General features: G+C 40.6%; 1 protein-coding gene across 1 annotated transcript in view; it reads right to left on the bottom strand.

Annotated features, from left to right (window-relative positions):
- Positions 1 to 15,933, bottom strand: part of TTC8 (tetratricopeptide repeat domain 8) — a 46,277-nt gene that overhangs the window by 2,470 nt on the left and 27,874 nt on the right. The window contains exons 9-13 of the mRNA XM_012724386.1: positions 13,737 to 13,824; positions 12,468 to 12,578; positions 5,126 to 5,265; positions 3,644 to 3,818; positions 2,333 to 2,455 (exon numbers count right to left, since the gene is read on the bottom strand). Of these exons, the coding sequence (XP_012579840.1) occupies positions 2,333 to 2,455; positions 3,644 to 3,818; positions 5,126 to 5,265; positions 12,468 to 12,578; positions 13,737 to 13,824 (637 nt within the window). The remainder of the gene's footprint in view (positions 1 to 2,332; positions 2,456 to 3,643; positions 3,819 to 5,125; positions 5,266 to 12,467; positions 12,579 to 13,736; positions 13,825 to 15,933) is intronic.

Consider the following 15,933-nt stretch of genomic DNA (forward strand, 5'->3'; position numbering starts at 1 on the left):
ATGGAGAAAATAAGAGAACAAAAACTTAAAATAGAGTTAAAGTCATTTGAAAACCACCATGTTTGTAAGTTTGTATTTCATGTTATACTCAGAATGCAAAAAAAAAAGTCTCCTTTGTCTAGGGTTAGTCTTGTTGATTGATTGACTTAGTAGGCTTCTAAGTCGCTGTTCTTTAATGAAGCAACAGGAAACTACAGTAAACAAACTTCAAAGCCCCAAGTTCTGTGCTTGGATGAGGAGCCAGCATTTCTCATTAGACTGCTGACCTAAAGTGACAAGCTTTCTGTTCTCTAAAGAGTTTCACATCATTTTTCGTCCCTTATAAGCTCAAATGATCATACATTGCAAAATTCCATGGCAGAACCAGCTCCAGTTTTAGAGTAGCTCTTGTTTGTAAAATACAAATTCATCTTGTTTGCTTTGGGAGACTTTAGGAAGTAAAAGGAACATCCACAGTGAAGTGTCTTGTTTGGTGAAAAGTTTATCACTGTGTCTAGGACACCAGGCCGGAGGTCAAAGTCCTGCACGCATCACACTGTGTTTGTGACCTTGGACAGGACTCACCCTGCAGAGTCCATTTCTCTGTCTCCACAGGAAGAACGTAATAGTGCAACCCTGTATTGTCAGTAAGACTGTATGAGCATAGTTGGCATTTTAAACTTTTTGTTATATAAATAACAGTAATAATACATCCACCACATGCTCAATATCACATTTCCATGGGGGGCTGGCTAATGGCAGCATAATACGTACCACCTGGTAATCCCCACGAAAATACCTGCCGTCAGAATTGCTATTTCCCTGTTTCACATAACGCCCACGCATTCAAATATCAACTCAGCACTGACCATGGACCCAGTGCTGGTTTTGCTGCTGATAATACGGCAGTTAGACAGAGAAAGCCTTGCTTTCACAGAGCTAGGATTCTACATTCTATACTTCAACACAAACAGAGCTGATCAAACAGTAACAGTAGATGTGATAAGTCCTGAGGGCAACTGTAGCCAAAGACCTTCCTAAGGAGGTGGCAATTAAGCTAAGACCTGAATGACAAAAAAGAGTTTCTGAAGGATCGGAAAGAACATGCCAGAGGCCCTGAAGTGCAAGCAGCACTGTGTTTCTGTTGAGCAGAAAGGCAGTTCAAGTGCTGGGATATCAGAGGGAAAGGAAGGGGCAGGGGCTGGTGTGGTCTGGGAGGGAGCCAGAGGCCAGGTACGTGCAGCCTGCAGGCCAAGGCTGGAAGTCCAGACTGTATAAGGTGAAAGAAGCCTATGGCGAATGCTCTGCAAAGCCCTAACAAAACAATCATGTTTTTAAAACTCCCTTTGGCTGTTCTGAGGATGTTGGCAGAGTGCTTTGAAAATGATGACTCTTGCCGATGAAAATGAAAATAAAAAGACCAACGAGGAGCCCTGGAGGAGCCCTGGCAAGAGACAGAAGCAGCCTGGAGGAGGAGGGTGGGCAGGAGTGGAGAAAAGTGTCCAGGTGCAAGATGTGGCTGGGAGGTACAACTGCATGTTGGGGGGCGGGGTGGCAGGGGGAGGAGGTGAGAAAGAGAGGCTTTAAGGGTGTGATGGGTTCAGGACAAGATATACCAAAATCCGAAACTGTGGCACATTCAACATCAAAAGCTGGAGGAACAGAAACAAAAATAGCAGGAGCAAGAAAGCCACGCTGATTTCCTCCTTGGCCTTCTTCCCTGAAACAGGTCATACAGCGCCCTTGAGAAAGGGCCCACGAGGAGAGAAGACTGAGATGCTGAGGAGGTTAAAGGAAACTTGATCAACTCCCAGTTCCTCCTTTCCATGCTACCTGTTACCCAAATTCTGTCTTGTCAAGTCTTCACAAAATTGTTTCTTTGTCTAAAGGAGTATGAGCTGCCTGTTCTCATCTCTGCTGCAAGCTTTCATTCTCTTGTGTACATGTAAACATTCAATTAATACTGCATGCTTTTCTCTGTTAATCTTTGTCAGGTTGATTTTTAGAGCAAGCTGGGGACCTAAAAATGCCAAGAACATTTTCCTCCCCCACACATGGCTGCTGAGGCTCTGACCTGAGCACCTGGATGGTAGATGGGACACTGTGAGCGGTGAAACAGTTCACAAGGGGTAGCCCCAAATGTCCTCATAGAACCAAGTCTTCTAGTTTGGATTCACAAAAGCTCAACACCATGTCCAAGGTCACATCGGTAACAGGTACAGAGCTGGGAGTCACTCCCAGGACTGCTGGGCCATACAGCTTATTTTTAAACTGTAACAAGTTAAAACAGGCATGGTGACAGCTTTTCTTGAGTAAAGCAGACAGTTTCCCTGGCCCCCACTGGCTCACCAACCTGCTCAACATGGTCCCTCTGCATCTCCAGCACCGCCAAGTTGTTGTAGGCCTCGGCGTGGCTGTTGTTGTTCACCAGAGCCAGCCTGAAGCACTGATAGGCCAAAACCGTGTCCCCTATTCCCTGCAAAAGAAGGCACATGCTCACGCACACAAGTGCATACGCTCCCTCGTCCTTTCTTTTTACATATACATCCTTCCTGCTGGCACATAGAAAGGAATCAGCACAGAGAGAGGAATGAGTCCATTCAGAGGAGTCAAGTATGAAGGCCAAAGGCCTTATTTCAGAAGATAAAATGGGTTAAGGTGACTCCTAGAAATCTCTAAATTGCTATATAAAAACACTAACCAGGCCCTCCCTGGTGGCGCAGCAGGTTAAAGCACAGCACTGAGAAGCTGAAGTCACTTCATCATGAGTTTGATCCCCTCCCCGGAAGTGACCACATGGCACGGCAGACCTCTCCTGACCCGCCTGCTGCTCCCCTCGTCAATATGCCTGTTCTGTTCCCTACTCTGTCTCTGGTGAATCCTCTCACCCACCACACCTATGGCCTGTACCCCAGTTCTGTATGCATAAATAAACAAATCTTTAAAAAAAAAAACAAACAGGCCCTCCCTGATGGCGCAGCGGGTTAAAGCACAGCACTGAGAATCTAAAGCCGCTTCTGCATGAGTTCGATTCCCGCCTGCCCCGGAGGTGACCACATGGCGCGGCAGACCTCTCCTGACACGCCCGCTGCTCCCCTCAGCAGTGTACTTCGTCGATCTGCCTGTTCTGTTCCCCACTCTGTCTCTGGTGAAGCCTCTCACCGCCCCTGAGCCTCTGGCCTGTACCCCAGTTCTGTATGCACAAATAAATAAATCTTTAAAAAAAAAAAAAAAAAACAAACAAAAAACACTAACCAGGCCCTCCATGGTAGCGCAATGGGTTGGGACACAGCACTGCAAGCTGGCCACAGCTACTTCAGTGCAAGTTCGATCCCTGGCCCCAGGAGGTGACCCACAGGGTGCAGCAGACCTCTCCTGACCCGCCCACTGCTCCCCTCAGCAGTGGACTTCGCTGATTTGCCTGTTCTGCTCCCCTCTCTGCCTCTCTCTGGTGAATACTCTTACTGCCCCACATCACTGGTCTGTACCCCAATTCGGTATGCATAAATAAATAAATCTTAAAAAATGAAAAACAAAAAACATTAACCAAACCTGCAGTCACAATACCTGACACCACCTTCATATAAAGCTCAAGATTTTCTTCACACTCACTATATCGTGCGACCTCTTTTACAATCAAAATTAAATTTGGGAAAAAACATACCACGGATACATGTCCCAAGTTGTACCAGACATCAGCTGCCTCTTCTTCGTTTTTGGCCAGAGAAAGGGCACGTTCAAACGAGGGCAGAGTCATATCACACTGCTGGGCATAGAAGCAACAGAGCCCCAGATTGTTAAAAAGCTGGCAGTTATAAACACCCATCTGCAGGAGTCGCCTTTTTGAAAAAGAGCACACAAATTCTGGTGTCAGACCAACTTTATAAACATTAAGACATTTTATATATGTATATGTATTAACCACTAGGAATAAACTCATTTTATAATTTTAACACTCCCCAAGACTAGAAAGTAACGTTAGAAAAACATTTTTAAGCGAATGCAAAGGCATGTTCTCTGATGGCACTAGTCATGGGAAAAGTGTCCAGAGGCAAGGTCAGAAACCAGTTACGTAAGTTCTTTCCACAAAGGCTTTGCTAGAAAACCAAAACAAGTGGTCACATGCAGTAAAGCCCATACATTTTTGCTTCCTAAAGCTTTGGTGACCATAGGCAAATTCCTAACCCACCCTGACTGAAAGACTGTTTATTCACGAATCACCTCCAAGCCTTCAGCTGATTTGGACCCCAGTTTTTGGTGACCTGTATTGTGTGGCTCAGCTGTGTTCACCAACCTCCCATAAGCTTCTACCGAGGAAGGCCGGCCCACCGGTAGATCACCATGTCGCCCACTTAGCTTAAAGGCTGCAGCCCAAGAACCCCATTTTTTCTTCTAGGCATCCTTCACTCCAAAGGGCCACGGACAAGCGAGTTCAATAAGCCAGTGAAAATGCAGCCCAGATGGACTGAGGACCCAGGGCCCTCTGGGGTGGGGGGGGCAGAATCAGCTGTACATGCACAGGACACGGGTCATGCTTTGTATTTTATGCTCTAGCATCTGTTTGGAAAGAACTCTTGTTGGTCACCAGTTATCTCTTTCCTTGGGATTGGAGGAACTCATAATTTAAAAATTAAATCTGAAACCTAAGTGTTATTAAATAAGCATGTGCTCAAAAGAGAACCAGTGCACCAAATTTATTTCGACTTTGAAAACATATTTGGGCAAGAGTTGACAATACTTCACCAAACAACCGTGATTGCTTTAGGTCCTCATCAGAATCTGGGACACACTGCTCTTTGCAAACCTGGACACTATGTCCGTTTCACGGTCTTCAATTCTGTTTGGTGGTCTTAATGGAGGCAGTGATGATAAGAAGAATTTCCAGTAACCCACTATTAATGGTTGATGACAAAGTGACTAACTGAAAAAGTGATATGGTGTTTAAAACTCAACTCTCCAGGTGTTTCTGCCAGAGTTCTAAATTACCGGTGTCACTTTAACACCAATAAAAATTCAAGGTATTTTCAGTGATAGTCTCACACAGACATGGCCTATCCTTTATTTCTCGACTTTCTTATCCCATCTCTATTATTGCTCCAGCAATTTTCACAGGAAAGCAATTCTCCAAGTTGAAGGCGAAGCGCACCTGTAAAACCGGAGCGCGATTTCTGGCTGGTCCGAATAAAAGTGGTTGTTTGCGATGCATGCAATGGCTTCCACGTGAGTACTGTCTTGCTTCAACACTTCTTTGTAGTATTCGGCTGCTGACGAAATATTGTTCATTTCCTATTCCCCGGCAAGACAAAAGGACAAGCCTTGATTAATAGTGCCACGAAGTGATTTTTCATTCATTTTAACAATTATGGAGAGAGTATGATGCTCTAGATTCTGTGCTAGGCACTGGAAACACAATACAAACAAAAACATAAAATTACAGTATCAAGGAGGGGCCTTCAGGTAGGAAAGATAAACAGGTGAGCAGGTAGGAGACACGCTGTCAGCCTGGTGGGGTCGCTCACAGGAAGAGGGACAGGGCAGGGTGAGGAGAGGGAGCACCGAGGGGCTGCGTCAGCCAGGGTCCCCAAGGAGTCATGGAGGCGAGTTACGGGGGCCACAGCCTGAATGAATCGAGACACAGACCTGCCCACACTGGGCAGGGGAACAGCAATTGTGGGAGTGTGAGGTGGGAACCCCCTGGTCTCGTGCAAAGAGCCACACAAAGGGGTGTGAGGTTGCATAGCAGGTGAGCGGTGCAGAAGGCATGGGGGCACCTGGCGGCATGGTAGGAACTTCAGGGTTATTTTCCAGGTTGAGGGAGAGCCGTGAGAGTTAGAAACAGAGGGGTACATGACTTGTGTTTACTTTTTTTTTTTTTTTTTAAGATTTCGTTTATTTATGCACACAGAGCAGGGATACAGGCCTGAGGTGTGGGGGTGAAAGGACTCACCAGAGACAGAGCGGGGAGCAGAACAGGCAGACTAATGAAGTACACTGCTGAGGGGAGCAGCGGACGCGTCAGGAGAGGTCTGCCCGCCACATGGGTCACCTCCCTGGCCTAGGATCAAACTCGTACTGCAGTGGCTGTGGATAGCTCCATAGTATGTTGCTTTAATCCATGGCGCCACCAGGGAGGGCCCCTGTGTTTGCATTTTTTTTTTTTTTAGAGATTTATTCACCTTTGCATACAGAACTGGGATACAGGTTAAGCTGCAGAGGCAGTGAGAGGATTCACCAGAGAGAGTGGGGAGCAGAACAGGCCGACTGACAAAGTATACTGCTGAGGGGAACAGGGGGCGGGTCATCAGGGGTCTGCCGCGCCATTTGGGTCACTTCCAGGGCTAAGGATGGAACTCCTGCTGAAGTGGCTTTAGCTTCTCAGAGCTGTGCTTTAACCTGCTGTGCCACCAGGGAGGGCCCTGTGTTTGCATATTTAAGGAATGGGTTGGCAGCTACACACAGGACATGCCACTGGGGAAGAATGGTAGCAGGGAGACCAGAAGTCTCTCTGATCCTCATGAACTAAGCATTTATTAATGAACGTTACCTCTCTTTAGTCCACGCATGTTAACAGTCATTGGGTACAGCGGAAAAACAATGTAAAACTTTTTTCAAAACCAAAGACTGCTGACACATTTGTTGGTGAGTTATGAGTTTATATCCTTTTGAATTTTACACTTTTCATTTGCAACTGCTCCTAATATTACCATTTTAACAAAATACCCACTTAAAAGTATATAAAATATGACTCTCCCTGGTTGTGCAACTGGTTAAAGCACTGCATTATGAAGCTCTCCGAAGCCACTGCAAACGTGACTTCAATTCTCTGCCAGGGAGCTGACCCACATGGTGCAGCAGACCTCTCCTGACTCGCCTGCTGCTCTCCTCAGCAGTGTATTTCAGTAGATCTACCTGTTCTGCTCCCACTCTGTCTCTGGTGAATCCTCTCACCTACCACACCTCTAGCCTGTACCCCAGTTGTGTAAGCATAAATAAATAAATCTTTAAAAATAGATATCATTTTTTAAAAAGTATATAAAATAGTGAATTTCAATAGAAATGGACTTTCTGTATTTTGATATACAAAAGCGTTGAGAAATTTACAAAGAAGAACAAAGAAACATCTTAACCCAGCCCCCCTGTCACGCCCATCTGGACTCATACATCAAAATCCTTCCTGGCTATGGATGGAAATGTTTATGTACCCCAAAATTCATTCAAGTTCTAATTTCCAATGATGATATTTTATGAACCAGACTCTTTAATGAAGCGTTTCTTTCCATTTTGTTGACCATGAAAAAAATACTACAAGATCATCCTTGTATATATCTTGGTGTACTGTATGAAAACATCCTTATGGGAAAGGATTTCTTGAAGTACAATTTTGAACCTAAGTACATGCACATTTAAAGATCTTATCAGTAAATGCAAACTGCCTCCCAGTGGATCCTCTCAGTACGTACTCCCCACAGCAATGTCCATATGTGCTGCTTGTCTCTCACATCCTTCACAACCCTAGAAGCTATGGAACTCATTCTTCTTTATCAACCTGATGAAGTCATTACTTTCTTAGTTTTTACTGCTTTAACTATGACTTACATGAAACATTCAACACATTACATATTTCTATTTCTTTTTCTGTGAATCTCCAACTCCTGACCTTTGCCCACTTTTCTATCTTACTTTTTGTCCTTTATTATTGGTTTTATGTATGTGGTGGCTTGGTGGGAGAGAAGTGTCCTCCTGGACACAGGAAAGCTGGGGGCAGAGGTGTGGTTCAGGCATGGACTGCTTTCTCCTTCCAGATGAAATAAGCTTATGCTGACTTCAGTTCAAAAACCAGGATGGCCCAGTACTATAGACTTTGCCTTCTGAGGAAAAGCAAGACAGCTTGCTTTGCTCTTCAGAAGGATGTTGCTGTGACCATAACACCGCTGACGTTTGGCTGTTGCCTCATCTCTGAAGTGATTTTACTTGCATGGAGAGGACAATGGCCACTGGTAAGAAACCACAGGGTGCATAAAAGCCGTACCATATCAATCCACAAGTGCTCTGAGAAAATAGCTAGTTTCTCTAAGTGTTTACTTTCTTGACAGAATAAATGAGAATTCATAAATATGTGTGCAAGTGTGCTTGTGTTTGGGGAGGAAGATGTAACTCTACCACCACTATGGAAACCTTCTAAAATCCAGCAATTTAAAAACTAGCCAGGCTGAGGGAATTCAAAGCAGCCTTTTGTTTATCCCAGTTATGACAAATACTTTCCTCATTTGATATTTTTACCTTCTGTTGCTTAGTTTTCATTTGTTTTTACTTGTATTTTTGTTTTTACTATATAGAAAATGTATCAATATTTTTTCTATGACAGTTATCAGACCGTGTCAACTTTATACAGGTCTTCACCATTCCAAGTTTATACAAAAAATTCATTTGTATTTTCTTCTGGAACTTCATAGTTTATAAATCTTTCAGTCACCTGACAGTAATGAGTTCTTTCAGTAAAAGGAGTCATTATTCATCCAAGTTTATTTTTAAATAAATATTTATAATCTAATCATTAATCGGTTTAATATCTTTATAACATCACAAATTTTCATATATCTGAACCTATGTGGACTCTATTTTGGTCTTTTAACCTATTCTTTTATCGGAATTGTTTAAATTATAGTAGTTCTGAAATAAATTTCATTAAGAAAATTTACTATAATATCTTTGATTATACAAATGCCAAATATATAAATAACTGTGGCGTCACTGAAGTGATCTTTATGGTGGTTATTTTTAAACCAATTTACAAAACGCTAACTATAATCATATTTTCAATTATTTATATCTAATTGCAAATATCTTAAGAAAATGAATGTCGTAGTTTGCCTCTCAAAAACTGTAATACTCAGAATCACCTCATTAGCCCACTAAACCTACAAATACTCTACAGGACATTTCATTCAGTGGAAAGTGGGCAGCACTTCTCAGACACTCTCAAAATAGTTTTTATACACTGTAAAACTCAAGAAGCACTAGAATACTGTTTTCTAGGATAATGTCTACTAAGTCAAACACCTTTAACAAAGAAAACTTCAAATAATGGCTTGTCTTTTGAATGGTAAACAAAATGCCTCAAGAAAAATTAAAACCACCATCAAATAAATTTAGCAAGGAGAAATCATTTTACTTAGGTTTCTGTACAAAACAAGCCACAAACAATGTATTCGTTTTAAAATAGAAAACGAGAGAAGTGCATCAAGGAAGAGATCCCTTCAGAGAAAAGCACGCTGGGTACACAAACATCTTTAAAAGTATGCACAGTGCAGGCTGTACGACTAAGAGCAAAGTTTACTAGTTAACTCTAAATCTTCTGTCACATAAAAAGAAAAAGAATGCACTGGAAATCTGTCTTTGCACAATACACTTGGGCACCAGGGAAATGAACTATGTAAAGTCAAGAGGGAACACAGCCCATAACCTTTCAAGTCCATGCTTAGTTCATGACCACCCTATTTGTATATGTCAAATTGTCCCTATTAACTTGGATACTTTCGTCTCCACTTATTTCTTGCAGTACAAACTCAGACTCTGATTTTCTCCCCTGTACACTTAAAAAAACACTCTGTTCCTCCAACTCCTGGCCAAACACAAGGGAAGGGAGGAAGGCAATTGACTATGGTATCCACTCCTGAGCCAAGTGTTGTCCCAGTCATAGCAACAGTGGCTAAAACAGAAGCTGGAAAGTAATTCTTCCAACCAGCACCCACACATTAAAGGTACAATACATTAGGAAAGGAGGGCCACTTTTCAAACTCAAGCCCTCTCTCTAATGGCCAGGATGAAAACTATTGTTGAAAGCAGGACATAACACTCAGTTTATAATCTGGGAGCTAGCCTTTCAAAGCAAGGAGTCCATCGCCACTGGAAGAACTTCCAGGAGCTGATTCAAAGAGGAGGTCCACTAGTAAGCAAGTTCTGGTGACCTGTCACACAGGTCATATATATGACACATAAAGAAATGACCGTCAATGACTCCGCCAACTTGCTTTTCTCTACGCCTCGCTATATTCCCCAACCCTATAAATATTGCCCAAGCCCTCAGCATCAAGAAAAATATTTTTGTTGGTAGACTCTGCAATAAGCTTTCTTTTCTCAAAAAGCCAGTGGCATAGTTACTGGCTTCCAGGTACATTAGGTAGCACATTAAACAACACAAAGATACAGAGAAACTAATATCGAATTTTTATTGAATAATCAAAGTATTCTAATTACATGTTTACCAAAATTATATTTCAAAAGGGGAAACGGTATTTCTAGCCAAGTCAAGATATTTTTGGTTTTCATTTTAATTTTGTATGTATTTCATTTTCAAAGTAATAACATGATCATTGAGAAAATGTAGAAAATATAGTTTAAAAAAGAAAATAAAAAGCATTCATATTCTACTACCCAACTATAGCAATAATTAATATGGTTCCATTCTAACAGAATTTTAAAACATCATCTTAGCATTTCAAGAAATTTAAAAGAACAGAGATGCTTCTGTTCAATACTTTAAGCTCTAAACAATAAGATATGAAAAAAGTAATAAAATAGCTTAAGAGCTGAAACTGTACAGATTATGATTGTTTTATTACTTAGAACATTTAAGAGAATCTATGGTATTAAGGTATTAAAATTTAAAAGGAGTATTTACCCAGGTTGTTAATATCAAATCAACTTAAAAAAATAATGTCTTCCTACTCACCAGAAATAATCACATAGAATCAGAAATAATCACATAGAAAACTAAGAAAGATTTCATCCATAGTTATACCTAGGAATATATCTATGCAAAAAAAAAGAACACAGCTGTTCTGAGATACTATTCTTTGAAAGGCCAGTTTGCAAGGTTGGCCCTTGAGAACTCGACTAGTTCCCTACATTGATATTAAACTTTCCCCAAATGGGTGACGCACTGCACCCAAACTGTTTTTACAATGTGGCTTATGCTGAACACTGCCCTACTTTTTACGAGTCTAGGACTTGGTACCTGATAGGCAGAGAATGCTTAAATGACCAGCACCCAATGATAACCTTGTATATAGCAAGATTTTAGTGAGCTTCCCTGAGAGACACCGTATATACGCTGTCATAGCTCACTGCTGAAAGAGTTAAGTGTGTTATGTGTGATTCCACCGGGGAGGACTCTTGTAAGCTTACATCTGGTTTCCTGTTCATTTTGCCTGATGTGCCACTTCCTTTTGTTTTGGATTCTTCTAATAAATCATTAAATTTCAAGGTGGTTTTAGGAACCCCCACTCTGAAACATCTTTCTGGAGATAATTACAAAGTACTGGTCCAAGGAAAGGAAAGAAGGCCTAAGTAAATGGAGGGTTGTATCATGAGAGAATGAGAAGACAGTCTATTCCACACCCCGTCATTCAGATTCAATGCAACCCCAATCAATGTACCCACATGGTTATCTTTCTAATAGTTCTTAATAAGTCAATCCTATAACCAATATGGAAGAGCTAAGGGTTAAGAAGAATAACAGGAGGCACCTACCCAGTCCCAGAAATCACTATAAAGGTTAGTAATCAAGCCACAGGGAAAATATCTCAAAAGAGTTTTTTATAGAATTTTACAACTTGACTTTAAAATTTATCAGAATAAGCCAAAGTCTAAAATTGCCAGAGCATTTCTGAAACAGGTGATCAAAATGACTTACCAATAGTTTTATAAAGCTCTAATATGCAATATAATATTGGTATAAGGACAGACATCCCAATAAAACAGAAAACTCTGAAATATATCTACCATATATTTAAAAAATTGAGGTAGCACAACAGAAAGTGCAGCACTATGAAGCCTTCTACAGCCACTGCAGCAAGAGTTTGATTCCCAGCCAGGGAGGTGACCCACATGGCATGGCAGACCTCTCCTGTCTCGCCTGCTGCTCCCCTCAGCACTATGTTCCAGTCAAAGTGCCTGTTCTGCTCCCAGCTGTCTCTGGTGAGTGCTTTCACCCCCTGAACTTCTGACCTGTACCCCAGTTCTTATATGCATAAATAAACAAATCTTTAAAAAAATTGATTATCTGACATTCTAGATGTTGAAATAAGGGTCAATAAATATGGTGGGACAACTAATAATGGAAACTAGCTTAAATCTTGATCACCTGCCATTCTATATGTCTGATATACTTCATAGTAAAAACTTCGTTTGGCTGTGTACATATATTAAAATCTCTTATTAGGTTGGTAAACTACAAGTCATCATAATTTTATATTCTAGGATCCCAAGGGATTATAAACATACTACTTAAAAAAAATTTGTCTTTTGCTTTGTTTATTGCTAGAGTATGAAAATCACAGGGCAATGTATGTATGAGAACTCATTTTTACATTATAAACTTTTGAAAATACACTTTTACTTCCTTATATACTTCTGAAAATAAATTTTACTTCTATAAAATTGGGGTTTCAATTTTACAAGACTTTTTGAGTAAGATGAAGTCTTACCTCATAGATTCTGGCAATTCCACAAAGTAAAGTTACTTCTCCTGGAAATTTATCTAAGCCTTGTTTGAAAAGATTTAAAGCAGTCACAGGTTGATCCAATGAGATGTAGACCTAAAATCAACACATTTCAACAAAATTACTGTTCTCAAAATGACAGTATTTGTTGTAAAGAATTTATAAACTACTGCTCAGCAATAAGTTATATCCTAATTATAGTAAAAACTTTCTAGAAATGTGTACAATTTCTAATAATTATGCTATAGTTTTATTTCCACATGTTGTGTATGAAACATCCATTCATTCATTCATTCATCAAATGATTGTTGTGGGCTTACTAGTATCCCCAAAAAGAACCAATAACTAGTCAAGCAAGAATCAAGAGAAAAATCATCTTTTTAAGATGATACACTAAAACTAGCACAGCAAATTTATACAGCGTAACTTGCACTTTATTCCTTTGTATCATGCTAATTTTTAATTTCATACCACATTTAGCCAAAAGGGGCACTTGCTTTTATATTTCATCTTCTTTTGAACCTCCTTTACCACACTTTTTAAATTTAAAAAAACCTAAAGATACAATCAGATGTCATAACCACCATGACATCAAGTGCAACTTGCAAAATAGTAGCGGTGGAGACAAGAAGTAACTTCATCCCAATTGAAATTGAGATTGTGGGTTACACTATGGGGCAGTGATTAAGTGCTCCAATCACTGGGTTGGACCTGGGCTGGAATCCTGAAAAACTTAGCCTCTATACAACTCCTTTTCTTTAAGACCACAAAGGAAATGGTAAAACCCACCTAGCAGGGTTGCCATGCAGGTTAAATTAAACTGCATTTGGAATGAACCTGTTACCTTACACAAAATGGGTTCTCAATAGAGGAGAAATGTTGTCTTATTAGTATGGCAGAGCTGAGAAATGCACAAAAGCAATCTCTGTTCTCTACATGTGCCTTGATGAGACACAAGTGTGTTGTAGACAAGAGGTTCTCTCTGGGGCCTGTTACCCTTGGGGATGCAAAATTAGTCTGGGGCATTTTCCTCTCTAATGTTCAATCCTTCAAATGGGTGTTCTTATTTTCACGGCAATCAGCTTCTCCTAAGATGGTTCCTCGCCGTATGTTCTCACTTTTTCCCTTGCTAAAAGAAAAGTAAGTTGAAACCTATTATCTTGCCAAATATTCCTAAAGAAACTGGCAATTCTTCCCATGCAGAATTTAAACATTTATTCTAAGAAGGATTTCACTCATATTAAGAATACTTACTTTTGCCAAATAGAGAAAAGTATCTATCATTTCCTGCTGTTTCAGGGCTGATTTGAACTGTTTTTCTGCTTCACGATACATTCCTAACCTAAGATGAGCCATTTGAAAAATTAGACATTCAACTTAAAAATAAATACTTCTTCATATTCCCAGCATTAATTACTGGGAATATGAAGAAACAAATTTCATATGTAAAACAAGCATGTACCAAGTTGATGACATCACACATACACATGTATTAACATGTATGTTTATATAGTTTATATAATTTAGCAAAAGTTGCCTATTTCCCATATCCACCACATCTAATGCCCAAATGTGCAGGGAGTCTGTCAGAGCCCAGCCACAGTAGGACTAAGAGCTGCCAGTCACCAGGTCAGACCAGTTCACACTCAAAGAGCTCTGAGCAGCTGGACATGGGACAAGTGACCCAAATAAATGCTCAGTCTCCATTTTCACTAGGAGCACTGAAGGATGACATCCTTTGAAAACATCTTCCGCTCTGAGGCAAAAGCCCATTTTAAAAAGCATATTGAAATAATCTTGATGTAAGTAGTAATTGCTACTTGACTGACGGGAGTTATACCATTTTACAATTTAGAAATATTTTCATTTCCTTTTTTTGCACTTGATACTAATTGTACTAGTCCATGAATATGAGACTTGTTCCTAGATTAACTATAACTGTCCTAATGTCAGCACCCACCTCTCCTGCTAGAGGAACACGCTGTCAGCACTAAATCAATCACAAAAGCATACATCAGCCTGTGCTTCACACATCTGCCAGGCTTGCTCATAACTCCACATCCCTCACTTTCTAAGAGGCTACGCAGGCATGTAATGATCATGTCTTTATTTTGTGACCGAAAGTCAGAAAAATACACACTATGTTTATTTTGCTACCTTCATAAAGACCTGAAAGAATAACTTTGACCATCTTTTCTCACCCAGGTCTCAAGCACTGGTGTGGTATACCCAAATAACTGTAGGAACGCTGGGCATGAAAGGGATTAAACACGACACAAACACAAAAACGGGCCTGAAGTTAGATGAGAGGTGAAATGGCAGAACTTCCACCCCTTCAAAAAGCCAGATAACTTTCACAAGGAGTACTTACAAAGGGTTATTAAAGAACTCTAAATTGTCTGGAAAACAGGGTCCTTGTACACATAACTCCCATTGAGCACGCAAGTCTTAAGCTCCAGGCTGAAGTTCAGTCATTGAAGCCCATGAGCACCTAATTAATTATCCAGGACAGGTTGTATAATTTTACCTAATAAGCTGTCTCTTTCCAAGGATTTAAGAGATTATAACAAAAGACACATCTATGAATATAAAAATAGAAACAGATTTTTTTAAAAACAACAGAGATGGAAGTACAAGAAATTTTAAAAGGCTAACGAAAAGGCAACCAGAGCTACTGAGCTAACTAGAAACCAAAGAAAGAAGCATCGGCATATGCTTTGTATTACTAAATCTTCAAGCGATCATTTCCAGTACTATCAGAAAAGGAATTTATCACAAGGGTTCTTGTGCAAGGAACTGGAGCAGGCCGTGCATAAGGAAAGTCTAGGAGTAATGAGAACAGCAACTGAGTTCTTTAACAGGCCAGCAGTCAGAGTCCAGAGAGAACGACCACCAACTGCCAACTTTTTCTTTCCACTTGAATTCAATAAACAGTGTCAAGCAGCAAACTTCATGCTTCATTTCATGATGGTAAGGAAAGGCAAAACTGAAGATTAAAAACCATACCCTGAAGGCACCAGTAAAGATGGAGATAAAACATGTTCACAAATAAATTTAGTTGCATTATGGCTAAGGGAGGAGAGAGAACTCCCTTGAGTGCACAGAAAGAAGAGAAGCAAATAAGATAGTTCCAAGGGGAAAGGGACAGGCAAGATTTTGACAACTAGAAAGGATGGTGTGGGCGTAGGGAGACATTTTAGGTAGAAGCAAACTAGCAGCATAAGCACAAAGAAAACTATGTACAAAGCATATGAGCACGACGTGGAGTTGTCAGGTCTAGCTGAAACAGGGATCATAACAGGGATGAGAGAAGTGAGCGATACAGGCAAATCTGGTCAGGGACAAGACCATGGAGCCACTTGAAACTGAACTCCATTCTTAAGGTAATGGAGATTAACCAAAGAATCTGGTCACAGGAGCTCAAACAGTAGTGTGTAGGAAGGGGGGGCCC

The sequence above is a fragment of the Condylura cristata genome, unplaced genomic scaffold (genome assembly GCF_000260355.1).
Source record: "Condylura cristata isolate star-nosed mole 26May11 unplaced genomic scaffold, ConCri1.0 scaffold00013, whole genome shotgun sequence".
Classification (NCBI taxonomy): domain Eukaryota; kingdom Metazoa; phylum Chordata; class Mammalia; order Eulipotyphla; family Talpidae; genus Condylura; species Condylura cristata.